At 35.3% G+C, this 26,433-nt stretch overlaps 6 protein-coding genes across 8 annotated transcripts in view; 3 read left to right on the top strand and 3 right to left on the bottom strand.

The window, feature by feature from the left end:
- Positions 1–2,400, bottom strand: part of LOC105165609 (transcription initiation factor TFIID subunit 5) — a gene marked incomplete in the record, with an annotated part of 10,994 nt that extends 8,594 nt beyond the window's left edge. Inside the window, 5 exon segments of the mRNA XM_020696498.1 lie at positions 6–62; positions 151–248; positions 327–405; positions 1,578–1,656; positions 2,058–2,400. Of these exon segments, the coding sequence (XP_020552157.1) occupies positions 6–62; positions 151–248; positions 327–405; positions 1,578–1,656; positions 2,058–2,230 (486 nt within the window).
- LOC105165618 (centromere protein S) lies at positions 3,576–5,737 on the bottom strand. 3 transcript variants are annotated; one of them, XM_011084690.2, is made up of 4 exons: positions 5,459–5,729; positions 5,252–5,323; positions 4,400–4,480; positions 3,576–4,090 (listed from the first exon to the last, which is right to left on the bottom strand). In XM_011084690.2, exons 1-4 carry the CDS (start codon positions 5,559–5,561, stop codon positions 3,942–3,944), a joined length of 405 nt encoding a protein of 134 aa, XP_011082992.1. In that variant the 5' UTR covers positions 5,562–5,729; the 3' UTR covers positions 3,576–3,941. The 3 variants fall into 3 exon arrangements, with proteins under 3 accessions (XP_011082992.1, XP_020548191.1, XP_020548193.1); XM_020692532.1 differs by having other exon boundaries at positions 3,948–4,139; positions 5,459–5,737; XM_020692534.1 differs by having other exon boundaries at positions 3,948–4,253; positions 5,459–5,737.
- LOC105165627 (trihelix transcription factor ASR3-like) lies at positions 7,660–9,497 on the top strand. Its single transcript, XM_011084703.2, has 3 exons — positions 7,660–8,473; positions 8,774–8,815; positions 9,096–9,497. The coding sequence occupies exons 1-3, from the start codon at positions 7,744–7,746 to the stop codon at positions 9,371–9,373; spliced, it is 1,050 nt and encodes a 349-aa protein (XP_011083005.1). The 5' UTR covers positions 7,660–7,743; the 3' UTR covers positions 9,374–9,497.
- Positions 9,806–11,487, bottom strand: LOC105165634 (magnesium protoporphyrin IX methyltransferase, chloroplastic). The gene is made up of 2 exons (XM_011084713.2): positions 10,795–11,487; positions 9,806–10,487 (listed from the first exon to the last, which is right to left on the bottom strand). The coding sequence occupies exons 1-2, from the start codon at positions 11,347–11,349 to the stop codon at positions 10,080–10,082; spliced, it is 963 nt and encodes a 320-aa protein (XP_011083015.1). The 5' UTR covers positions 11,350–11,487; the 3' UTR covers positions 9,806–10,079.
- On the top strand, positions 15,104–24,764 carry LOC105165643 (probable alpha-mannosidase At5g13980). Its single transcript, XM_011084724.2, has 29 exons — positions 15,104–15,616; positions 15,823–15,906; positions 15,983–16,071; positions 16,213–16,387; positions 16,602–16,721; positions 16,879–16,965; positions 17,048–17,119; positions 17,348–17,461; positions 18,706–18,806; positions 18,898–18,991; positions 19,095–19,262; positions 19,363–19,449; positions 19,705–19,770; positions 19,895–19,951; positions 20,124–20,343; positions 20,429–20,568; positions 20,657–20,722; positions 20,791–20,850; positions 20,935–21,006; positions 21,244–21,291; positions 21,408–21,527; positions 21,669–21,734; positions 22,781–22,893; positions 23,052–23,136; positions 23,588–23,698; positions 23,779–23,871; positions 23,961–24,008; positions 24,102–24,170; positions 24,248–24,764. The coding sequence occupies exons 1-29, from the start codon at positions 15,413–15,415 to the stop codon at positions 24,461–24,463; spliced, it is 3,045 nt and encodes a 1,014-aa protein (XP_011083026.1). The 5' UTR covers positions 15,104–15,412; the 3' UTR covers positions 24,464–24,764.
- The window catches only part of LOC105165654 (signal recognition particle subunit SRP68), a 7,567-nt gene continuing 6,658 nt past the window's right edge, over positions 25,525–26,433 (top strand). The window contains exons 1-3 of the mRNA XM_011084735.2: positions 25,525–25,618; positions 25,703–25,769; positions 25,974–26,084. Coding sequence (XP_011083037.1) covers positions 25,525–25,618; positions 25,703–25,769; positions 25,974–26,084 — 272 coding nt within the window. The remainder of the gene's footprint in view (positions 25,619–25,702; positions 25,770–25,973; positions 26,085–26,433) is intronic.

The raw sequence follows: 26,433 nt of genomic DNA on the forward strand, positions 1-26,433 counted from the left end.
ATTACTTGGCAAATCTTAATGCGCACTTTGCTCTGCCTGAGGGAATGTGCAAATTCCATTTCCTACATTAATCGAAAAAGAAAGAAATTTCGAATGTGTCTGAAATGTCAAATTACAAATTTGAGCAGTCGTTCTAGGAAAGTGGTGGACCTCCAGATGTGAGGGAGAAAGAACACCTTCTAGTTTTTGGAGATCACGGGAATGACCCACTTCATGGTCTCCCCGGAAGCTATTAAAGAAAGCTCTAGCTGAAATGCAAAGCAATGATTTCAAGAGGTTGCACCAATGAAGTAATTTTTTAAAAAAAAGTTACTAAATAAACACACCTTCCTGAATATGACCCTTTGCAACAAGATCCATAAATGCATGGATAAATACTGGATACAACACCCGAACCAACTCGTGCTGCATAACATTAAAAAGAATTACACCAGAAACATATTAGCAAGGCTAACTCCATTATAGCAGGGACAAAAGAAACTACGCCAAAGCTCTTTAATGACTACTAGATCTCCTGCTATGTAAAAATCCAAAACACAAATCAAAATTTTTATAAAGCTAATTATCATAACCAAAGTTCTCATAAGAAATTAGATTATAACTAAGAAGGGAGGCAGTCATCTGCTGCAACAATAAACAAAAAGTGTTATTACTACTCTGCAACAAACGAAAAATGAACCTTGACCATCCAATAAAACAAAGTAGAAAACTTCAAATGGTAGTGTATTTTAGACAGCTTAAGTTATGGACATTTGTAAGAAATTTTCTTACCCACAACTTAAAGCTCAAAACCAGGTCATATCATTAAACATGCCATATTTGAACAGGACTATAATCAGCTCAAAACCCTTCCCACAAGAAAAAGTCTGATCATATGGGCATTAAGATACATGATTGTGTGTACCCTGAGCTCTGACATCTTACTTCTACAATGGTCCATCCAGCCACATCCCATCATACGCAATATTCTAGTCAAAACCAATATCCTGCTTTATGGATATGCATATCTCAGAGAAATCTTCTACAGTTAATCTAAACCCACCATCTTTTGAGCCAAACTTTGGCAAAGCAGCTCCGAGACCTCAATTTTAGGGAACAGTAATAAGCACTTATTAACTTCCCTCTAAATACAAGAAGGTTTCAAGTCTCAGGATTTTGGTCGTAAGTCATATTCACATAACTTAAAACCGTTATGAGTGTACAGGATATTGTAAATATGCCAAATTGGGCAAGGAAAAGAATAGGTAAGCAGGATATTTGGCTTAATGACATACCCATTAACCAAATGAAGCCAAAATTTAAAACAGTAGAACCTGAAAAGCGACTTCAATCAGAATTCTTATAAATGTTGCATTAATCGCATCCTATAATCATTGGATTAATCACAACACAGACGTATATTGCCTGCTCCTTAGTCTGAGCTGTAATCCGCATAAGGCACATGAAGAATTCACCATCAAACGGCTGATCGACGATTTACTAGCTATTCCAGACTTGTCATAGAGATAATACTCCGCACATATGGAAACATCTCAAGGCAAAGCAACAAGAAGTTTGTAAAAGAAAGTGCCAACTACCTGGTATTGATCAAGTGAGTTATAAGCCCATGACCGAAGTTTGCTATACCCTTCTTGGTACTGTGTAGGACCATCCGTTCTGAAAAGCATGAAACCAATTAGAAAGAAAAATCACCCGTACAGAAGATTGGCACAATAACATCAAATAACAATAAGCCAAACAATGAGAACGGATGCTTTTCTTTAATGTTTCTTTCCACTCAGTCAATTGCATATATGTCACCTTACAGTTTTTCAGGCACACCATGAAAATTGGCTATAAACACAATCAAGAGGCCGACAAAGATTATCACTTAGCAGCGTTAAGAGATAACATTCAGGCTGAACGCCAGTGCAGAAAATATACACAAGACGGAACAAAACTAACTGATTTCCTACTCTTTACCAAACCAAAAGAAAAAGGCTAATATATGCTAGAGGTAAGTAAAATTTTCTAGGAATTAACAAATGCATGCAAGATGTCGTAATTTTTCTTCATACTCAGAAAAGGCGAGGATTTGCTTGGCAATATCAGGGTCAATTTGTGCAGTTGAAGAAGAGTTACTGCCTTTGCTGTGCTGCTGCTTCTCTTGCTGAAAAGCGAGCCCCGCTTGCTTAAAACCCCTTTTATCCAAATACGCCAACACCACCTTGTCGATTTCTTCTTGGTCCATTCTCCCTCACCCTCCCCAACTTCTCTCTCTCTATCTGTCTGGGTGTGTAAATCTGTTGCCCGCAGTAGCCCTAAACCCCCAACTTTGCCGTTGAGTTGCAGAGATTTTCCTTTTCTCGTCCTATTTCTTTCGTATTAGCTTTTTGCTTTCCTTGAAAACGGGCCACTGCGTAAAACCGGACACTGGACCCGTTTCTTTATCGGGCTGACCTGTTCCGGGTGGCTAATGAACGGGCAACACATCATCGAAAATTTGAGTTAATATCGATTTAATTAAATAAAAAATAACTTCGTTATAAATATATTATACTTATTATCTAATTAATTAAAATTTAAAAAAAATAATTGATGACCGAATAAATATTACGATACTTACAATATAATTAACATAGTGTGATTAGACCCAATTCATATATATATATAGATATCATAAATCATATATCGGTTGTCGTAGGAGATTTTTTTTTTGTTATATGGAATTACAAACAGGTAAATTAAGAGGTTCAATTTAGTTTTTTCCTTTATATGTAAATTAGTTCTTTTAATCTTTTTATTTTCTCTCATTCTTTAGTTCTCGCGGGATTTGCTAAATAAAGTAATTAAAATGCCAAAATATTATTTTTGTGAATATACATGTGCAAAAACCTAAAATAGTATTACTTAGGTAGTAACAATAACAATGATTTTATTTCTTTTATTGATATTACGTGGAGTAATTACATTTATATTTCCTGATTTATAATTTATTTATACAAATCATCACTTTCTTTTGTATAATTACAAAAACTACATCTAACAGCAAAAAAATTGAAATAGTTTATATAATGTTATTGAATTTTTGTAAAAATGAATGTGTAATTCTACAAAAAAAAAAAATAGAGTGATTTGTATAAATAATTTTAACATTTCTAACAAATGTATGTGCAAAATTTCAAAAGATAGAAATTGTTTGTGTAAGTAATTTTTGTGTTTATGATGGGTGAATGTAAATATTATTGTCCCTATTATCTATTGTTAGTTTATTCTTTTCTGTAATTATTATGTTTATGAAATTTTTAACTAATAATGGCCGTGTGGAAGTTTTTTTATATTCGGGTGATTTATTAACCGAAAAGCACCAAGATACGAATAAAAAATACATTCATACAAAGCATACATATCATGAACTCATTATGTTGAAACGAAAAACTATAAACCAGTAGATGATAAATTAGTTCAAAGGAACAACAGTTGTAGAATACTACCCTAGCAGGTTTGAATTAGTTTATCACAGACGTTTCTTTGTTTTTCTCCCTAAAACCTTCAGAAGAGAAAAGATGGCAGAGAGGGAGAAGAATACATAAAGGAACATAGAAGGAGATCCGGTCGATCTGATAATCATCTAATATTTTACATATTCATCTTGGAGAAGATGACGAATTGTATCCACATGACAACAATTAATGCGAACGCTAAATTGTAATTGAGCACCCCATTGTCATCAATAAAACACAAAACATGTACATTGTATATATACTTCAACCCCTAAGGCTACCGTAAAGGGGCGTTTTCTGAAAAGAAAGATCAATTGAATCTTTCTCCTATCTTTGGATCAGTTGGATTGTGTCTCAAGCTATATGTACTCAAGAAGAATTGACATTCTCCTCTTACTCCCAAATTCTTGACACCATCAGTACCTAAAGCAACATACTTAATGAATATGAATTTCAGACCTAGGGATCAGCAATAGGGAGTACATCTTCAGCAGCTTTGTTTTCCTTTTTGGGGTTCTTCTTTCTCTTCCTCTCAGACTGAGGTTCCTTTGCTTTTAGATCATTGGAGAAGGATCTCAGGGAGGCAGCCAGATGATCATTACGATGTGCTGTAAAAAAGGTAAGCAGCGGCAGCAGTATCGAATGAAACCGTTGTAACTGTGTCTCAGCAAGATAGAAATCATTCTCGAGGAATCCATGAAGAAATTTAGCTAAAGAAGATTTAAGAACAGTCGGGCATTTCTTCAAGCCATGGGACTAGATTCTGATAATCTTCGACATGATTGTTCACATGGAGCTTACATTAATAAGATATGCAGGCAGAGAATAATAGTATGGATTGACTAGCAACTCTGTGTGGTTAATTTGTTTTTCAGTATGTGAGACTCAATAACTGACATTTATCTTAAGAATCTTACCAGAAAGTATGACATCTTCCATGTTAACAGACTTTCGACCGGCATGCTGTGCAAACAACTCAACGTCTTTCGCCAACTGTTCTGCTTTTCAAAAGACAATATATCAGTTTATTAACAAAAATTCGAGGCCCTTTTGCACAGCATAGGGAGTACCTCATAAGAGAGTGCAAGCATAGTATCAAGAATTTCCACTTTCATGCACGCTCAAAAATTGTTGACTGTTAGATAAACTTATTCTGACCAAATAATATAAAAAATCGGGTAAAAATTGACACTAATACTCAAATGCAGATTAGACAAATTACTAATTTTGATGCATATAACTTCTGAGATTTGCTATTTGAAATTCTTCATGCTTCACAAGTACTGAAATCCATTTGAACTCTTTGCTACCAGAGAAAACAATCAACAGTTCATAAGAAAAGTAAGGGAATCATGAGCTAGCTTAATGTCACTTCTCACTTCAACATTATTCTCAAAGCAACATTAAAGCTAAGGAAAAAGCACGAAAAGTCAAATTTAGCTTAATGCAGGTGTCACATCCTGCCTTGTTTGGAACTTACTCTGCGGATACAAACAAATTAATTATCTGTTCCAGACACAAACCAGTCGCACTGGACAGGATCAACTAACCAGTCAAATATTTTCATAAAATCAATCACTCGTCCCATATTAACTGTTTTTGAATTCCACAAATAAACGAAAAGAATGAAATAGCAAACATATCCAATTCCACATTGCATAAAAACACATATATAAGCATACAGGAAGCCTGAAATAGCAGGCTCTGGCTCAGACGCATACACACACACATACGCACATATATATCCAGAGAGAGAGAGAGAGAAGTACGGGCATATTTGAAGGCTAAATCGGAGATACAGGCCACAATTGGCTGAGAAATTTCCATGCCATTTTGCTTCGCTGAGCAGAAATTTCCACACACAAAGAAGAAGAAAACTCAGTCAATTAGTAAAATCAGCAGGTAAAAACTACAAATACAGAATGATACGCGTGTATATTCATATACAGAAGACAAAAAAGAAAAGGGATTGAAACCTTCCGCTTCAGCAATGGAGATGGTACAAAGTCGGAATCGATCTCTCAACAGCTCACTCGCCGCTTCTTCTTCTTCTTCCCCTCGATCAACGTCGCTCCCCATTTTCTCCCTCTCAATCTATTCACTGATTATCGATTTGAAAACTGAAATTTCAGATTTTGATTCTGCAATCTAGGGTTTGTCGTTCGATTTTGGAGAAATGGTGGGAAAGACAAATTATGCGCGGGAAAGGGAGGAAGGAACACGTGGAGCCGGACTGAGAGTCGCTATTTGGGAACAACATTATATGAGAAATAATTTCACAGAGAGGAAATGGAAACGCGTCTTTAAAGTTTGCAAATTTATCATTAAAAAAAGTAATTGATATTTTATTTTGAAAATATATATATATTTAATTCACTTATTGCCCAAACTAAAACAAAGAGTGTGCCTACTCAAAGGGTGTTTGGCTACAGTTATTTAAACGTCTTGTACGTACATTTTAGTATTATAATATATGAAATTTTATTTTTTAAATATTTTGATAAAATAAATAATAAATTTTATAAAATGTTAGTGATGGTATTTCTATAATCAATAAATTAAAGGGATTTATTTGAATTTAAAAATAAGTTAGGAGTTCTTAGTTCCTTATGTTTTGGAACTTAATTAGATTTTTTATGTATTGTATGATATAATTGTTTATTTGTATTCAAAATTTCATATACATATATCTGTAATTCTATATAATAAACTTTACCAATTTCCAACTACCTCTAAATTTCAAGCCAAATATTTAAATCAATTATTTGCACTTTTGCGTTGGCAACAAAAAATTAGTAAAAAATATAGGTTAATTATCTTCATCTCCTAAAATTTATCCTAATTATAAATATATTTTCACTGTATCGAAAATTACAGTTGCTCCGGCTGAGCCGTTTTGTGTCTTACACATAACATTATAAATTAATTGGGCGATGATAAATCAACAAAAAAGAGAGAGAGAGAGATAAAATTGAACTAATAGAGGTAAAAAGAAACAAGAGGGAATTGAGAAAGGAACAATGAAATGTAGAAAATAAGCCACAACACTAAATTGATACGAAGGAGGGAGGTTGACAGGCGATGATAGCCTGAGCAAGAGTAAAGTGATGAGAGAGAGAAAGGAGAAACAAGATTGAGTATGTTTGGGAAAAAAAAAAAAACTGTCTGTACGTTCAATTTGAACGCCGATTTTTTATAATTCACTAGGGCTTCGTTATCTTTTCAAAAATAGATATTTGGGTTTTTTTTTTTTTTGACTGAAAAATTGAGGGTATTTTCGTACTTACACATTTTTCAACAAACATCGTATGATTTTACGAATGTCTAGTGAGGTAATTTTTAATTTTTAATCTTTTAAAAATATATTTATAAATAGGACAAATTTCAAGGCACACGTAATTTACCCAAAAATATATCCAAACAAATTTATAAGCACCAAAAAGTGAAACAGAACCTGCAATCAACCTCATCTTAAAGGCATATATACCGTTAACACCAAACAGAGAAAGAAATCTTTTGATGATTTAGTAAACATGATACGACTGTGTTTCAAAGGATGCAAGAAATGCTGCTCCTATAATGTCCCACACCATAGTCTCCAGTCCATCACAAGAGTACTTCATTGGTTATGTTTCAGGTAGCACAATGCTGCAAGTTTCGGAAACAAGTCATAGTACACGATACAACACAAGAGAAACATAGGACCCTTGTACAAGATTAAGTTGGACAAACAGAAAAGGCAAGTGACAAAATCAAAGGAAATTGGGACGAATGTGCCTTAAAAGATATACAGATAATCCAGTAAGTAATGTGCAGAGCCTCTGCATTCAATCCCTGAATGAATTATATGCCCTTATAAGGACAGTCAATCACTAGGACAGAAGTTCAGACAATGTGAAAGAATCTGCAAGAAAATTTGGGCAATGTGCCTTAAAGACACAGTGCTATTCAAGAAAGTGATGACATATAATTTTGATTCAATCCTTACATAAAGGATTATGCCCTTATTAGGACAGTCAACGTTTAGGACAGAAATTCGGGCAATGTGCCTTAAAAGACATGATGCAGATTAAAAGAATGTGATATGGACAATTTCTGCATTCAATACAGTAATAAAGGTTTATGCCTTTATTAGGACAGTCAATCACAAGGACAGCAAAGAAATATATGGGCTATGGCTAAAACATGTATATATGGCTGAACACCAGAGAACATCTCTGTTGCTTTGAATAAGTTCGTAAGAAAGTACCTTTAGGAAGGAATGGTAGTCTTTGCCCAGTGCAGCAGAGGAATCATGGCTCCAGGACCGAACGGAACACATGAAAACGCAGCATCTGCACCTAATGCCATTGGTGGGCAGCAACCAGCGACAGATGATAGGAACAAAACACCGAGACATCCACGATGGACTCGACAGGAGACGATGGTCCTGATAGAAGGGAAGAAGATTGTTGAGGAGAAAGGGCGAATGGGTAGGAGATCGACCGTTTTCGGGTCAGATCAGCCTGAGCCCAAGTGGGATGCCGTCTCATCATACTGCAGGCGACATGGAGTCAGCAGAGGGCCGGTTCAGTGCCGCAAGCGGTGGAGCAATCTTGTGAGCGACTTTAAGAAGATAAAAGCATGGGAGGTTCAGGTGGGAAGAGAAGGTGAATCTTTCTGGATGATGAGAAGTGATTTAAGGAGGGAGAGGAGACTTCCAGGTTTCTTTGACTGTGATGTCTATGATGTCTTGAATGGTAAAGGATCCACAAAAGCTTCCTATCAACTTGCAATTGTGACAAGAAGTGTAGACGAAAACGCTGGTGACAGTATAGATGGTGTAGAGGTGGAAGATGATGACGAGATGGTGGAAGATGAGGAAGGTGGAGAAGGTTTGTTTTCCGAATTTGAACAGGTGGGCCGGGAGGAAATCAGGAGGAGTCCACAGAAGGAAAAAGTTCAGAAAGATGGTCAAACAGACAGCATTCCCTCTCCAGTGCCTATTTCAGGTACCTTAAGCATTCAACCAATCATTTTACTGTATCCTAGGTCGCATCAAATGAGCAATAGCGAACTCTTTTCTAACAGATAAGACTGCTCTCAGTAAACCTCAGGGATATACTCATTTTCCTACACATAGTTCTTTATGAGTTTGTAGGGGATACTGGAACATATTGCAAAATGCTACTGGGTAGGGAAAATATAGTTCTATGCAACATCAAGAATGTTCACTATTTTCTCTCTTATCTAATAGATATCATGGTTTTTTCGATGAATACCTAATGCTAATATTTCCATTGTGCTGGCAGAGATGAAATATCAGCCATTTTACCAAGCAGATCCAAATCAAGGTAAAGCACTTGAAGGTCTATTAATATAGATTGTTCTGATCATAAACCTTTTAGATATTATTATGTAAAACGATTATTAAATATGTCATAGAATTTAGTCTCAGTTTGATCCATCTCCTGGCTCAGAAGTATGTTAGTGTATCTTAAGTTTACATTTACTGCGGATGATGTAAATGCAAAACAAGTTAACGACTTTGGTTGATCTTAAAGGGTAATTTGTAGCAGCCATACCAACTCTGATTTGTAATAATTTTGATATCTTTCTGTCTCAACGTTACAGGAAAGAAAAGACAGGAAGGTCCACATTTCGGAGCTTCTGAGTTTCAGGAGGGGTTGAAGAGAAGAAGGCAGTCATCAAATGATTGTCACAATGTTGATGTGGAAGACCTACTGATCAAAGCTATAGAGAGAAATACTAATCTACTAAATGCACAGCTCGAAGATCAGAAGTTGAAGTGTCAAGTGGAAAGAGAGCAGCAGAAGGAACAGCACAACAGTATAATTGCATCTCTTTCCAAGATAACTGATGCTCTTGAAAAAATTGCCAATAAGTTGTAACTGCAAGTGACCATAGATCTGAAAATTCCTTCTACTGCTCTTGATGCATTAAATAGGGGATATTACAAAGTTTCTTCATTGAGTTCTCAGTGTAGCTCCTGAGTTTCACCCTTTTACCATTGATTATGACTGCTTGTCTCATCTTTGATTCTTAATGTGGTGAATTTTTCCCATCTATCTACTATCTTTTAATGTGGCTTCTGCTGATAAACAGAGTCTTTATGTAATTTCTGGGTTGAAAATAGAGAAGGATAGCAAAGCTGACAACACTATCAGAAGGAGATCTAATATAATCCATATTCCATAATCCACAGAGCACGATCTAGTCATACAACAAGAGAGCAGAAGTAAAAGATGAACGAAAAATAGGGAATTCAGCAAAAGGTGGGCATTAGTCAGGATTGAAATAGCAGAACTAAAGCACACATAAGAGACTGCGCAAACAGACCTGGTGAACTGGAATCTACTAATCTGCATCAATTGATAACATTTACACTTCAACAAGGATCAGTATTAACTAGCAAAATTTTCCACAAAATTATTAGGTTTTTAGAAGCATAAATCTATTTACTATACATGGCATGAAGCAAACAAGCATGGAAGAACAGGTCAAGGATGTTATGGGTTTTGAAAGCCCTTCAAGGGCTTTCCTGTATCTGGCCTCCTGGCATTGCAATGCAATATCAATCTAACGTCTCTTTCTGCATTATGCTGGAATGGCCTCAACGATTCGGGAAAAGTAGAACTGTGTGGTGATTAAACCTCTCTTCCTTATTTTCCATCCGATTTTTTGCAAGGCCCTCTCTACATCAGCCTCAGCATGAAGATATGCTCTTGTAGCCTTTGAAGGCCCCGGAAACAATTCACCAACTCTCTTCAGTAGATCATAGTAAAATGTCTTAGGAGCAAAGCTCAGAATCAACCGATCCTTGGCTAAAGAAGCAAGGTGGGCAATCATAGCATCCGCCTTATTTTGCGGGTAGTGTATCAAAACATCTAGGCAGACAACCGTGTCATATTTCCCGTCTAAGCTCTCCAAATCCTTCACTTCAAACTTTGGCAATACCAGTCCCGTAGGAAGCACATCCTTCCCTTTGAAAAGCTCTTCCCGTGCCTGTATCAAAGTCAAATGATTTCAGAAATTGTACTACTATATTAAAATAGATTTCGACTAGATGTCTTCGAACCATATAAAGTCTGTGGTTTTCGTGAACTTAATTTTTGTTCCTATTCTTTGCACAGGTTTCACCATCTGTCAGCAATTTCATAGCACTTTTCTACATCCAAGTTCAAAGAATTTCATGCCTGCTGTTGTATTCCAAATAGACCAGCGAAGAATGAAATTTTGAATAAAAACAGTTGAATTAGCTTAAAAGGAAACAAAACAAACTACCGAGCAAATACAAATACCAACTCCTGACCTGTTTCTCAGCCTCAGCCACCATGGCCGCCGAGATATCGCTCGCCGCCACGACGGCTCCTTCCTTCGCCAACGGAATCGACAAACACCCCGTCCCACATCCGGCATCACACACCGTAACCCCACTCAACGGCCCCTCATCCAACAACATCTTCATCACATTCTCCACGGTCTTTGAGTGTCCGAGCCTAATGTCCTTCTGCACCTTATTAACATCATCAGTGTCCCCATAAATCCTTCGCCACCGCTGGAACCCGTCATTGTTGAAGTACTCCCTAACCACCTCCTTGTCCCCTCCGCCCACCTCCTCCGCCTGCATTTGCCGCCGCTTCTCGGGGTCGGCGAGGGAGAGCGCGGCTGCAAGCGCGGCCACAGACCCACCACCTATGACAGCAATTGTGGTGCTGTCAAAGGTTTCAGACACCGCGGAGACCTCGGCGGAGGAAAGTGGCGGAATTGCGGCGGTTATCGAGAAGGGCCTGCGCCGGTGATGGTGGCAGTGGGGTCTAGGCACAGTGAAGTTCACTGGAGAATACAACATGGAGGAAAACGCCATTTGTTCGTTCTTGCAGGGTGGTAGCGTTAGTTCTGCTGCTTTCGTGCGCCGCTCCGGCCGGCGGGAGAGTGAGAGGAGTTGAAAAGAATGAGAACGTTTTCATATGTCAGTTGATTTTGAGGTGATAACGTGATATCTCGGATGAGGATAGGATTAGCCAATGTGTGTCTGTGGGGTCGCTTGTGCTGTGACGGGCTGTTTGGTGATGGGGGTTTGCTTATCCGAGGATGACAAACTCCGATTTTCTTGGCATATTTGCATCTCATTTTTCCCAAGGTGTACATTGTGCTCTTGAGATATTTGGAGGCTTGGACTTTGGAGACTTCATTATCTTTTATTATCTCTACTAATATAAAAAAATTAAAAAAAAGTTCAATACACTAATAAATAATAGTTAGTGGCATAATGATATTGTCTATTAAATTTTAAATATAATAATTACGTTCTTAATTAATATCTATACAAATATAAAAAAAAACTCTTTATATTCACAAACAGTTATCAAGAACATATACCTATCAATTTTAAGTATGATTATTATATTTCTAATTGAATAGTTTTATAAATTAATTATAAATATATTTTTTGGTAGAAAATTGACTTCATGTCATTTTGACACAAGTACAATAATTTTTTCGTTTTACCAATAATATCATTTTTTTTTAAATGTGATTTCTTGATTTATATATTTTACTTTTATTTATAATATATTTTAAAAAGTAATAAATTATTTATTATGTGCAGGAGGTACGACATGCCCTGACGACTAGTTAGCTTGTATAAGTAGTCTAAAAAGTCATTAAAGTAAAGTGTCTACTTTATGTTATGCAGGTCCGTATCTAATCCAAAAGTCCAATACTAATTACTATTTGGATTGGATTATTCAACTCAAAGAGCCTAAGAAAACAGAATATAATTAGTATATATTTTTTTTATTTTATCCCATCACCTAAATAACTTATATCACAAAGTAAAAGATCTCCCTCCATTTTGTTTTGAAAAATTAGATATGTATGTTCAAGGATAACATTGAGTGCGATGTATTTTTTATTTTATTTAATATATATATATATATATATCACATATATAAAGATTAAACCATCAATTTTATTTAAAAAATCTATTGTATATATGGTATGTGCATATATATTAAAATATATAGAATACAAAATATAATAGAATTTGAAACAAAAAATTAAATCCGAGTATTGACATGTGTTAGGTAGAGACTATGTCGACTTTATTAAAATAACTTTATTTCCTCGATTATTATTTTCACAATCAATAAAAATAACATTATTTCCTCGATTACTATTTTCACAATCAATAATATTAACGTACACACTTTTTAACTTTTATTTTTCATCTCGACTTTCATATTAAAATATTAAAGGGTAAATAAATAGAATATTCGTGGTCACTATCATTAGGAAGACCTCGTCCTTCTTAATTGTTGCTTTTATTACACTCTTTATTTAATTACTCGTAAATGATCTCAATCATGATTTCAACATAACTAGAAAAATAAAAACTTGTAGGATGAGAAGAAAACATCAATGTCTTTTACAATATTTTAGAATTTGTTTGGTTGTATATTTATATTCCACCACCTCATTCCCTTTTTCGTCTTATTTATATTTTATTTTACTAACTTTATTGTATAGGATGTAGATGTATATATATATATATATATTAAAAGAAAATTATATTTGTTTCTCCTTCATATATATACATCCACACTCATAAATGACGGTTAATAACACCGCCACAATAATTTCTTGTATTGTCAAAAATGTCATTCATGATAAAATAACAAACTTATTCAACTTTTCAAAATTTACATTAATTGATAAATTTTTTGTTTCTTTCTTTCTATTCATGTAATATACTGGTTTAAATATTTTACTCTTATTTGTAATATATTTGAAACATAAAAGATTATTTATTATATACACGCATAAATAGTGTGCTATAATGACTAGTATATTAATATTGTGAGAGGAGAGGATGTTACATACATGTACTCTTGTATATTTTTAAACATATGTAAACAAAATAACATCTACATATACAATATGAAGTGCAATAAATAAACAATTACTCATGTTTACTTCATCAAACTCTACAAAACAAATCACTATGTTAATGTCCACTAGTTGTTATATGTTTACATAAAAAGCAAGCAAATTGGATATGATATCATAACTTATTTCGCAAATATAATTTTCCCACTTATTTACACTTCTCAACATCCTTCGCAAATACTCCAACTTTAGCTTCTCAAGTATACCGTAACTTTTTTCAAAATTATCACTTTTAATTTCCAAAATTTTGCTGATCATTTGTATTTGTGTAAAAGATCGATATGTCTATTTTACGTCGTTTATTTTCTTGTGATTAATTTACAGTATTATTGTTTCAACAATGAAGATGTTACAAACTTTAAAATAATTACTTTATCCATTCGCAGTTTTTACTCCCAATCCTATTTCATCGGTCGATGCAGTTAATCAGTTAATACCATTAAGTCTGAAAGTGTAATAACTATGTCTGTTAATAAAATATTTTGATATGTGAATGTGAAAACCCGCTTTTAACATGATGCATGTAGACCAGGAACAATCAAACTATAAATTTGTCTGATATTTTATTTTAAACTTATTTTTTTATCCAAAAGAAACGTTAAATAATTCAACGGATTGAAATTGAACTAGTTTTCATGCTTTCATTAAAGTTATTATTTGAGTAAATTTGCATTACAAACTGTGAGTGTCGGAAATTCCCATCAATACAAACCACATGGACTACCGAGAAAATTGTCTAAACGTTTTATATGAAATATATTAGTAGTCATATGCGATAGATATTAAAAATAACGTGCAATAATTTTAGAGGTTGTTAATGGTCTAATTGCATTGACGGGATATTAACTTGTGTAATAAATGGTGATTTTTTAAAAATTTAAGGAAATAAATACTACATTGAGCACAATATAAAGAGATAAAGTGTATTTTACTGGTAGATATAATTATCTTTCCAAAATTATTACGTTTGGAAGCAAAACATAGCACACCAAACACTTTTACTTTCGATTAAATTATACTAACACCCCTAAAATTAAATTTAATTACATTCCAACTATTTGTAAAATTATAATTACATTTACAGAAGTTGTAGATGTAATTATTTAATGAGAAAGAATTTATAAACGATTTCTGAATATACTGACACTTTATTATAGAATGAATAAAATTTTATAAAAAATATAAAGTATTTGTATAATTATACATAGTATTAGGGGTTATCGATGGAATTTAGTACCTTTGTATCAAATTATTGCTGTAGTATAAGACATCCGCCGACGCTATCATTGGATAGATGTTGTCCTGCTTTTACTGCACTCTTTACTTCTTTTCTTTTTTGATTTGGTTACTGCACTCTTTACTTAAAGACTCTAACGTTGTCTCAATCATGTCTCAATCATAACCTCAACAAAACTGGTGAGAGATCAACTTTTGTGGGACGAGTAGAAAACATCACCACTATATTTGTTATTATTTTTAAATTATTTTAAAATGAGTCGGAATATATCCAGTATCTACTATTGTATAAAAATATTTTATTTAAATATTTTTAACTATTTTAATATAATTATATATATATATATATAAAATATAATTTGACAATAAAAATTGATTTTAAACTTGGGCAAGTTTACAGCGGCAGGGGGGGTAAATGGGGTCTGTAGATATCGCTGACAGAAAGTCGTCCTCAGTCCAGAGCTAAACTCCAACACTAAAGCCCCTTTTCAAGTCAAGAAACTAGCGTTTTCTTGTAATCAGCAGAAAACCCCTATCCGCAAGATGCTGACAACAACGTTTTCTTGTTTAATACTAACTAAATTCCACTGACAATGATTAACAGACAAGGTTTAGGTCCTATTTCTTCATTGGGATTCTCGGTTTGATTTGTGGGTCAGTAATTGTTTGGTCTCATATTGTTGTGTTTGTGGGGTTGGTCTATTTATTGAAGCTTTGGAGACTTGAGTTCAGCTGTAGCAACAATGGCGGGGTTTCGTGTATTTTTGGTTGTTTTTACTGTGTGCGTTGTGTGTGTTTTGGTGGAGTGTAAGTACATGGTTTACAACACGTCGCAAGGTATTGTTCCCGGGAAGATTAATGTGCATTTGGTTCCTCACACGCATGATGATGTTGGGTGGTTGAAGACTGTTGATCAGTACTATGTTGGATCAAATAATTCGATTCAGGTGGCCTTTCCATTTATGGATAATCAAGATTTTGTTTCGTACTTTCTCAACTTGACTATTGTCCGTTGATATTTTTGTAGTTCTATCGAAATGGGATTGTGAATTTTGCTGGAGTTACTATACATATGGTTTTTGTATATATTTTTCTGATGGATTTAACTGTGTGGAGTTTTATGAGTTGAAAATGCTGCTTAGTACGTTTTCAGGGAGCATGTGTGCAGAATGTGTTGGATTCATTGATTCCGGCACTGCTGGCTGATAAAAATCGAAAATTTGTTTACGTCGAACAGGTAGCAGTTATCCCCATTTGTATGTAATGGTTCATTTATTTGACATGCTGATTTAAATGATTTTACATTGTAATAGGCATTTTTCCAGCGGTGGTGGAGACAGCAGAGTGAAGCTGTGAAGAAGATAGCCCAGATGCTTGTTACCTCTGGTCAACTTGAGTTGATGTACTAATTTATGTTGATCCATTAATGATAAACAGAAATTATGATGGCAGTAAAGAAAATGGATGTTAGAAAGACACATTTGCCTTTTGGATGGTGGGTGATAGTTTTTGTTCTTGCGTTCCCTTGATTTTTCTTATGCAGAAATGGTGGTTGGTGCATGCATGATGAGGCGGCAACACATTACATTGACATGATTGATCAGACAACACTGGGGCACAAATTTATTAAAGAGCAGTTCAATGTAACTCCTAGAATTGGTTGGCAAATTGACCCTTTTGGACATTCTGCTGTTCAGGCTTACCTTTTGGGGGCAGAGGTATTGTTATGAATATGTACTTGGTTGCAGTGCTGACCATTTTCCTTATTCTTGTCCAAGCCTTATTCTTTATCGATCCATCAATTCTGGTTAAAATTTGTTGCATTGCAAATAAAACATTTGTATAATTGCAGAAGTAATCGATTCTTACATGACATGCTCTATATGCATTTTAATAACTAAAAGCTGATCTTGTGTTGCTATTGGGTTTTAGGTAGGATTTGATGCTCTTTTCTTTGGTCGTATTGATTATCAAGATAGAGCCAAAAGGAGAGATGATAAGAAGCTTGAGGTTATCTGGCAGGGGTCCAAAAGTCATGGTTCTTCTTCTCAGGTTTATCTCAAGTTGTGATAATTTTGGGTATCATATTCATGATTTGATTAATAATTATTGCTTTGTTAAAAAGTAGGCTACCTCGTAAATCTTTTTACTGTCTAATATGAATTGCATGGAAGATTGACCCTTCGATTTTCTTTTCTCATTATTTCAGATATTTGCTGGCGCTTTCTATGCCGGGAACTATGAACCTCCAACTGGCTTTTATTTTGAAGTCAATGACGATTCCCCTGTAGTCCAGGTAACTCTTTAGAGGGAAAAATATCTGGATCTTGAACTTTTGCCAAAGCAGAAACTGATATTTCTGTCTTTGTTGACTGAAGGATGACATCAATCTATTTGATTACAATGTTCAAGAGCGCGTCAATGATTTTGTAGCTGCTGCATTCTCACAGGTAATCACTCTGCGGTTTAACTTTCTTTGTGTTGCCAAACTTTGACTTCCCATGGCACTTTATTAGGGTGGTTCCTGCAGTGATTAGTTACTTAGCAAGTGTATTCTAAAATGATCTTGTTTTCTTGCTCCCTGTCTTTCTTTAACCACCCTTCCGGGTAATGTTTTTTGAAATGATTCAAATAATAGAACTTCAAGGGAAACCATCTCCCTTTGGTTTTGTTTGCAGGCTAATGTTACTCGTTCAAATCATGTCATGTGGACTATGGGGACAGATTTCAAGTATCAATATGCAGAGACATGGTTCCGGAATATGGACAAGCTCATACATTATGTGAATCAAGTTAGTATTTCCTGAATTGTTCCATCATATCTTCCCATGGACTGATGATTCTTGCAAGCACAAGCAAATTTTAGTTCTTACTTCACTTGGATTGTTGTATCTGATGAAAACTCTATGGAACTTAATCTGAGTTGCATTCTTTATTTAATAGACTGGTTTGAGGTAGGTTTTGAAGATTGGATGATGGAGTCTGTAGCCTAACAAAAGATTCTTGTTCCGGAAAGTATCTAATGGTCCAGTTATTGTGAATAAGAATGTCAGTTTGCTGTCAACATATGGCTAAGCTGTAGATCACAAATTTGCATGATTATAGTGCTGTTTTACCTACTATTTACTCTTATCATATTTGCAATTGTCCATTTCATTCAAATTGATGGTCTGCATTTATGCCTGATTTTCTTTACCTTCAATATGATAGAAAAGTTAATATTTGCACAAAGAAATTTCTGTGGCTGCTGCTTCTTAGTAGTGGGAGCAGAAAAACCTAATCTTCTCTTAGCATCAGCAAGAAATTTACTGGTGCAGAATTTTTTTTTCTGCTGCAGGAATTTCTTTTGTTGATGTCAAGAGATTTTTTTTCTTGCTGTTGCCTCTTAAGAAGCAGCTGCAAAATTTTCATTCTACTGCAGCCTCTGTAAGAGCAGCAGCAGCAAATATTTGCCTCTTAACAGGGCTCTATTGGGAGGCAGAATTAAGAGGAAGATTCTGCCTCTGGTTCTTTTAGTCTTATCCATGTTCTGAAATAAAATGATGAGTAAATTTATTAAAAATGTGTTCACACAGGGACATTTGTTTCTGCCTTGTAAATCCATTAATAGAGCATATATAAATGTCCTAGTAGAACATATAGAGGCAAATTTAAGTTTTCCAAAACTTTATGCGACAAGAATATATGGAATGCCTGCATTAATCTTTCAGAAAGTTGTAAGCATCGCAATATATACCATACTGAGGCACTTTTTGTGTGCCAACAACTGATTTCTGTTGTAGTGAAAGGTATCCTTATTTAAATATGTAGCTGCTATCCTGTCACTCTTAATTGTTTATGTAGTTGAGAATTATCTAGTTCTATGTGGAACCTGGTTCAAAAACATGTAGTTCAGTAATTGTGTACTCAATTAATGAACAATGCAACATTATTTTGGTGGGAAGTATAATATTGCTCAAAATTTCTCACTCCAAGCCATTCATTCATGATTATTTTTGTAGTGTCTTTATTCTGTTTCTTTGGAGCTGCCCTGCAGGATGGCCGTGTCAATGCCTTATATTCAACGCCATCTTTATACACTGATACTAAACATGCTTTAAATGAATCCTGGCCTCTTAAAACTGATGACTATTTCCCGTGAGTTCAACTATAAACTTTTTATTTTGTTCATGAAATACATATCATTCTGCTTAAACTTCAACGTTAATTGAGGGAAGTTGTGTATCAGATATGCAGACCGTATAAATGCTTATTGGACTGGATATTTTACAAGTAGACCAGCCATCAAAGGCTATGTCAGAATGATGAGCGGCTACTATTTGGTATGTCATAAAACTCATAGGCATCTTGTTTGGTTGTTAAGGTTTCTTGCTGACTGGAATAATTTGAATGTGAAATCTCACTTAAACTCGTTTACTTGATTAGGCAGCAAGGCAGTTAGAATTTTTTAGAGGAAGAAGTAAATCAGGGCCAACAACTGACTCTTTAGCTGATGCTTTGGCAATTGCACAACATCATGATGCAGTTACTGGTACCGAAAAGCAACACGTTGCTAATGACTATGCAAAACGGCTTTCAATAGGTTACAAGGAGGTAAAGATTTTCTGGATGTGTTTTAAGAGCCATCAATGAAGTTGAACCCGTCTGCTTTCTATTTCTTGTATTAATGTATTCTGTTTACAAATTCATGCAGTCCGAGGGAGTTGTAGCAGCTTCTCTTGGTTGTCTGACACAATCATCACCGTCTTCAGGATGCAAGAGACCTGTCAACTTCAACCAGGCAAAACCTCGGGCATTTTTCCGTTCTATTTAGTTCTTTTCTACTATATAAAATCTATGAATAAGTGGAACACTTGAACAAGAAGTCGATGTTTCTTTCCAATCATCACATCCATTTCTTTGCTTTGAGGTTGCATATGTTTTTATTGCCCTACTCTTTTTCATTAATGTTTCTTGGATTTAGGGTGCGGAAAATTGTTTTCGACTTTGGAATTAATTAGATGACTTGGAGTTAAAACTTTTTTCTTCCTTCCAGTGCCCGCTTCTGAACATAAGTTATTGTCCTGCATCGGAAATTGATCTTTCCCCTGGGAAAAAATTAGTAAGTATGATATCTTTAGTTGTTTTGCCTGTATGTTAATTAACAGGAACAATAAAAGTATATATTGTGGGTCTTCTTTCACCATAAATATTTTTCAATTTACATAACTCATTGTTATTTGCAGGTGGTACTTGTCTACAACTCTTTGGGGTGGAAAAGAACAGGTGTCGTGAGGATTCCTGTAAGCATTATGTTAGCTTCATTTGCTTGTTTCTCGGACTTCGTTGTAGCTAATGAAAGAGACAGTTTGGATACATCAAAACAAAATATTTGTCCCACTAGATCAAGAAGAAAAATCCAAGAATATTAAGATGACTGAAAGATCTTCATGTTTCTTGACCAACATGATGCAGGTTATCAATGATAATATCACTGTTAAAGATTCTACTGGAAAATTGATTACGTCACAGCTTCTTCCTATTGTTAATGCTTCGATAACAATGAGAAAATTCTACACGAGTGCATATATGGGAGAGTCTCCTTCCACCACCCCCATGTATTGGCTCGCGTTTACAGCAGTAGTTCCTCCTTTGGGTTTTAACACCTACGTGATCTCAAGTGGTAAAACCACAGGTTGTGAGCCTTTTCTTCTAGCTTGAAAGTATTTACTGAAGTGTATAGCAGCAATTTATGTTTACATTTCATCACGTATATGCAGCTTCTACTTCGATAAAACCAACATCATACGTGTTTGGCGGAAGTCAAACCCGTGCTATAGAAATAGGGCCTGGAAACTTGAAGCTTATATACTCTGGAGATGATGGAAAGCTTACGCAATACACTAATAGCAGAAACTTGGTATGCCATTACAAATTCCTTCGTATTTCATATTTTTTAGCTTTAAAGTGGTGAAGCTGTATGATGATATGCATCTTGTTTAATGAAGGTGAACATTTCTCTAGAGCAATCATACATTTATTATGCTGGAGATGATGGGCATAAGGATTTGCAGGTAATATTTATTCGCACCCTAAGTTGATGCCCTGGAGACTATTCAATAATTACATTTACTTGTTGAAGGCTTCGGGAGCATACATTTTTCGACCAAATGGCACATTTCCGATACAATCTGAAGGAAAGGTATTTTAATTTCCTTCAATGTTAAGCCTCTTACTCGCTTACATTTATGCAACAGAGCAACAACTCACATCTCTTGCATTGTAGATCCCACTTACGGTTTTCAGAGGACCACTCTTTGACGAAGTCCATCAGATGATTAATTCATGGATATATCAGGTTAGTGGCAGATTGAAGATATAACTTCTTTTTAGAGGTAAGGATGATACTTTTGTAGATGACAAGATTTGTGGCGACTTGGTCGAAACAACCTGCGTATAAAATTGTATGGAAATTTAGAAAGTGAAATATCAAGCTTCTTTGTCAAGAACGTTCCGAAAGCTGGAAATGATATATCACAGTCTTGTGGTTATTTGGTTCTTTCTTATCATGAAGCACGAACATATTTGTTGACAGATTACAAGAGTTTACAAGGAGAAGGAACATGCTGAGATTGAATTTGTTGTAAGTCAATCTTCTTCCTTTCTATAAATTTGTTATCCGTCTATTCAGCTTTATTCTTGGTCTGCTCAAAAAAGAAAATGAAAATGGAAAACTTATGATGTTATCCTGAGTTTCAGGTTGGTCCCATACCCATTGACGACGGGATTGGAAAAGAGATTGTAACTCAGATAAAAACAAAGATAGAAAACAACAAAATGTTTTACACAGACTCTAATGGACGTGATTTTCTAGAACGGGTATGTAACTTTCACTGATCTCTGCCAGCTGGGCATCTTCTTTGCAATATATAATACTCTGGGCTTCAAAAAGTGCACTGTTTTTTGTTGATTTCAAACATCAATGCATGCAAGGACCTTACAAGTTGTTGTTTTGTGTAGATCCGAGACTACAGAGCTGATTGGGACCTTCAAGTCAACCAACCAATTGCAGGAAACTACTACCCTGTATGTTTGCAATAACATCTCATAACTTTTATTTTTCATTTGAAAGATGTTATGTCTACTAACATATTCTTCTGGGTATGAACATACTAGCTGCTATCCTACCAAATACAAAATTCTGTCTCCATTTTCAATTGTGATTCTTCCAAAGAGAAAAGTGGTATATGCATCACCGTTATTGATGAGGGCTACATTTGGATGGAAGGACTCAAATTTGAGACAATGATTTAAGGAAAGAATTTGAAATCCATCAATATTCAACAAAACATAGTTCAAAACGAGAGTTTATAGATTTGAAATCATTTGTAATATGGAATTTCCCGAAGGACTTGTTATAGAGATTTGAAATCCCTACCTTCAAATCCACAGATCCAAACACAGTGTTAGAGTACGAAATCTGTGAAACTTTTTGAGAGAATTGTCGAATCAGAGTTCTATGAACCAATATTGGAAACTTCTCAAATTTCACTGATGTACACGACCACAAACTAACAGCAGAATCTAAACACTCTGTCGGCAGTCTTCTTGTTGTTGAACTTCCCTGTTCATGAATCATGACTTCGTTGTCACTCCCTACTCACCCACACTTTTGGTTTACTATCGACAGGATTCGTTTAGAGTTAATTGCTCATCTTTCTTGCTTAGAAGGTTTCTATGCTTTTCGTTTGAACTGCCTATGAGACGAACTCCCACTTCTTATCTATTTGTGATCACAACTGCATGCCACTACTATCAGCATAACGGCTGTTATAATTTATCCATGCATTTGGCTGTTGTTGGTTCATCTGTTTATGATTGATAATATGTCAACATGCAAATAAGAAAAAATTTGGATGTTTCATTGCAGTAAGTTTGAAGTCTGTTTTATAGCATCCTAGAGTCAAATGATCCTTGCTCTAATTGAGGATATTTCCATCATTCATCTTTGTAGTCATGCATTGTCATGAATTGTGAAGAAGTAGCCTTCACTGTTACTGCCTTTCATGTATATATTTTGCATGAGTTTGGTGATTTAGTTATCAATACTCTCTTCTGTATCTCGGTTTCAGATCAATCTTGGAACTTACATCAAAGATAAGAACACAGAGCTCTCAATTTTGGTGGATAGATCGGTTGGAGGATCAAGTATTACTGACGGTGAAGTGGAGATAATGCTCCACAGGTTTTCCCGTCTTACTTATCGCCTGCTTAATTCAGTCTTCTTCTTTCTTTCTCTCCGACAGCTTCTTAATTATATCTTGCTGCAGAGATGAAGATACATTCGAAAATGCACATAACTATTTTTTGAAATATAACATGAAAAAGACATTGTTTTTTCAGGAGACTGCTCCATGACGATGGTAGAGGCGTTGCCGAGGCTCTAAACGAAACAGTTTGCGTTCATGATACATGCTCTGGATTAACTGTAAGCCGACTCTCTTACCAAAATGACTCTGCACATCACATTTCTTTCTCGACATGTGGAGTTTCTGAAAGTGGACTTTTCATTTCCAAAATATAAACAAAATTATTTTCTGTTTCAAATTCTGCCGTCAAAATAATGCATAAGAAAATAGGGTTCTGTAACCAACTAAATATCAATCATTTGAAAATTTTTCCTTTCTTCATGCACAAAGTTAAAGCATCTCAGAAGGGCTTGTGGATTTTACGATAAATCGTGAGAGTTAGGCTTCCAGGCAATCTACCTTTACCTTGAGTTTGATCACTCGCTTGGACGCCTTGAATCATGACAGAAGTATGCAAACCATTAAAGTCAATTATCAGGAATGTTAGCGTACTAATGTGCTTGAGATGGTGATGGACGGCAATTTTATGTATTTTTGTCTCGATCAAATCATAATCTCAATTCCTCACAGGTCCAAGGAAAGTACTATCTGAGGTTGGATCCACTTGGAGAGGGATCCAAGTGGCGTCGGTCATTTGGACAGGAGATATACTCGCCGTTTCTTTTAGCTTTCACCGAGCAGGTAACTCAGATCACCCTACTTTTCCATTTACCAATTTGTTCAACATTTTGTAACTCGATATTGCATTCATATATTGACAGGATGATAAGTGGATGAATTTCCCCAGACCAACTTTTTCGGCCATGGATCCTTCTTACACTATCCCCGATAATGTTGCGATAATAACCCTCCAGGTAATAACATGCGATGACCATGAAGATTGTTGATTTCCATAACGACAAGTACTTGGTAACACTTATGTTGCCCTTTTCTGGTACCTCAGGAGCTCGAAGACGGAAGTGTTCTCCTTCGGTTGGCTCATTTATACGAGGTTTTACATTTTTGAATCATGTGAAACTATGATACAACGCTCAGACGTTCTTCTCTTTACATCAGTATCTCTTTGTCTCTGATCTGATATTAGGTTGGAGAGGACAAGGACTTATCCGTCACGGCAACCGTGGAACTTAAGAGAGTTTTCCCAAATAAAAAGGTGAAACAACACAAAATTGGTTATTGCAACAACTTACTGTCATTGTTGCTGCTAATTTTCGAAACTCTTCCTATCAGATAAACAAAGTCAAGGAAACAAGTCTATCTGCTAACCAAGAAAGAGCAGAAATGGAGAGGAAGAGACTATCTTGGAAAGTCGAAGGCTCCAACGCAAAACAAGAAACCATTTCCAAAGGCGGCCCTGTCGACCCTGTGAAGCTCGTCGTTGAGCTTGCCCCAATGGAGATACGAACGTTCATCATTGACTTCAACTCAAACCTCGTCCAGTACTGAAAGGTGAACGTAAGTTGCCGCATGCCGTTTAATGACTTATACTAAATAAAGAGCTCGAATAACAGTCACGCCAATGAGTCTAGACGAGGAGTCGTCTGTGTGTCGAGGGGTAGATGCAGCAAAGGTGCAGCTGGTTCTCTAGGCTTCATGTGGTTTGAGGGGAAGATGTTGAGCTCATGTATTAGGATAGGAAATAATGTTTGCTTGCATGGAGAAATATGAACCAGTTTGGAACTGTTTGGTATTTGTTGGTGAAGTTAATGGAAATGTAAATATAAATGGCATACCATTTTTGTGCTTATTTCTAATCGAATCCAAATTCTGACACTTGGAAATACTAAACAGTTTTTATTAAAAAATAAAATGATAATTTTAAAAGTTAAATACTAAATATTATAATTATATTTTTATTTATTTTTAAAATTTTGATAAGTAAATTAAATTAAGAATGATATATTGATATACAAACCAATTAATAAACACACAAGAAATATATACATATAAATCAAATCATAAAAGTAATGTTATTTTAAATAATTAGAATATAGTATGATACTGGCATAATTATATATGATATATAATTTATTATAAAATTAAAGTATGTAATATAAAAACATCGGTTTAAAATATAAAAAAAAAATTCAAATATGCCGGACATTCATTTTCTTCTTTTTTTTTTCTTTATATATTTTATATTTCAAACAAGCGAATACGACGTATTTGAAAAATATCTCCTTATCCGATACATTCAACATTATACAAAATAAATTTTTAAAGTGTTTGTGTATTATTATTACGCCCATATGGCTTCACTCAAAAAATAAATTGAAATGGGGAAACACCCAACCCGGCCCATGACCCGACCCGCTAAATTTGATCCTTTTTCAGTGCAAAGGCAAGAGTGGGCGGGGCATCCTCTGGCGTTACATAACATGAGCCCAATATAACATCCGCCGCTACCTGCCGGAATATTCTTCAATTTAACCTTCGGTTTAATCGGCATTTCCGCCGGACGCAGTTGTTAACTCAGATCGAGCGAAGTCAATTGGACGGGTTTTTTAATGGCGAAGGGAAACGATGTGGCTGCTATGGAGATCGACGAGCAGAATTCAACCGCCAATGATCAGATCGCTAACCCTAAGTTCTCGGTTAATGGTGATTCTCTCCCATTCTTTGTACACAAGTTTGTATATCTGTTTGTGAATGTGTTTACTTATTTTGGTGGTGGGAATTTTGCAGTCTTGCAGCTATTGAAATCTGCTCAAATGCAGCATGGATTGCGTTTTGGTGATTACGCCCGTTACAGGTGTAATTCGGTTGCCATTGCTTATGGTGTGTGTGTTTGTGAGTGTATAAGGGTGGGCTGCATGTTGAAATGCTCGTTTGTTTATTGCTTAGGCATCGGGGCACCTGGTTTTTGGTGCGGGGTTAAGACAGATTTAATTGTTTGAGCATTCTGATGTGAAATTGATCGATTTTGGACTGAGTCTTATTCTAATTGGGTTTGTAGGAGGTACTGCACTGCAAGACTGCGGAGATTGTACAAGTCCTTGAAATTCACGCATGGCCGTGGAAAATATACAAAGAGGCACGTAACTGCACCCACGGTGACAGAAGTCAGGTAGGCATCTGGGAAGCACATTTTAGTATCTTTGTAAACTATTATTTTTTACCATGAATTTGCAGGACTTGATAAAATTGACTTTGCTGGGCTTTCTATAGATGGGAGATCTTCCATTGGTCGCCATACTAGAAAAAATGTGTGGTTCCAATATCAATCACCTAATGTGCATGTCTCCTTTTGATGCCTTTCTCCATATTAGGAATTATTAGTGTGCGCTTAAGTCATAGTTGTAATCAAATGGTGTTCGTTGGTACACTATATTCCTGGCCTGCACCTCTTTAATTATCCAATTACAATATAATGATGCTTTGTATTCTCACTAATATGTGAATACTTATGTTTGATA

This window comes from Sesamum indicum, linkage group LG1, assembly GCF_000512975.1.
Source record: "Sesamum indicum cultivar Zhongzhi No. 13 linkage group LG1, S_indicum_v1.0, whole genome shotgun sequence".
NCBI classification, from domain to species: domain Eukaryota; kingdom Viridiplantae; phylum Streptophyta; class Magnoliopsida; order Lamiales; family Pedaliaceae; genus Sesamum; species Sesamum indicum.

Bases quoted from the DNA above. Each gene is read 5' to 3' on its own strand.
- LOC105165618 (XM_011084690.2), bottom strand. From the start codon at position 5,561: ATGGGGAGCGACGTTGATCGAGGGGAAGAAGAAGAAGAAGCGGCGAGT. The intron at 5,324-5,458 runs GTTTCAATCCCT...ATTTCTGCTCAG, and splicing joins CTCCATTGCTGAAGCGGAAG to CGAAGCAAAATGGCATGGAA. The intron at 4,091-4,399 runs GTAAGATTCTTA...CCTTTTTTACAG, and splicing joins GGAAGATGTCATACTTTCTG to CACATCGTAATGATCATCTG.
- LOC105165643 (XM_011084724.2), top strand. From the start codon at position 15,413: ATGGCGGGGTTTCGTGTATTTTTGGTTGTTTTTACTGTGTGCGTTGTG. The intron at 16,722-16,878 runs GTTTATCTCAAG...TCATTATTTCAG, and splicing joins GTCATGGTTCTTCTTCTCAG to ATATTTGCTGGCGCTTTCTA. The intron at 24,009-24,101 runs GTTTTACATTTT...ATCTGATATTAG, and splicing joins GGTTGGCTCATTTATACGAG to GTTGGAGAGGACAAGGACTT.
- LOC105165627 (XM_011084703.2), top strand. From the start codon at position 7,744: ATGGTAGTCTTTGCCCAGTGCAGCAGAGGAATCATGGCTCCAGGACCG. The intron at 8,474-8,773 runs GTACCTTAAGCA...TTGTGCTGGCAG, and splicing joins CTCTCCAGTGCCTATTTCAG to AGATGAAATATCAGCCATTT. The intron at 8,816-9,095 runs GTAAAGCACTTG...TCAACGTTACAG, and splicing joins CCAAGCAGATCCAAATCAAG to GAAAGAAAAGACAGGAAGGT.
- LOC105165634 (XM_011084713.2), bottom strand. From the start codon at position 11,349: ATGGCGTTTTCCTCCATGTTGTATTCTCCAGTGAACTTCACTGTGCCT. The intron at 10,488-10,794 runs GTCAGGAGTTGG...ACTTTGATACAG, and splicing joins TGGCTGAGGCTGAGAAACAG to GCACGGGAAGAGCTTTTCAA.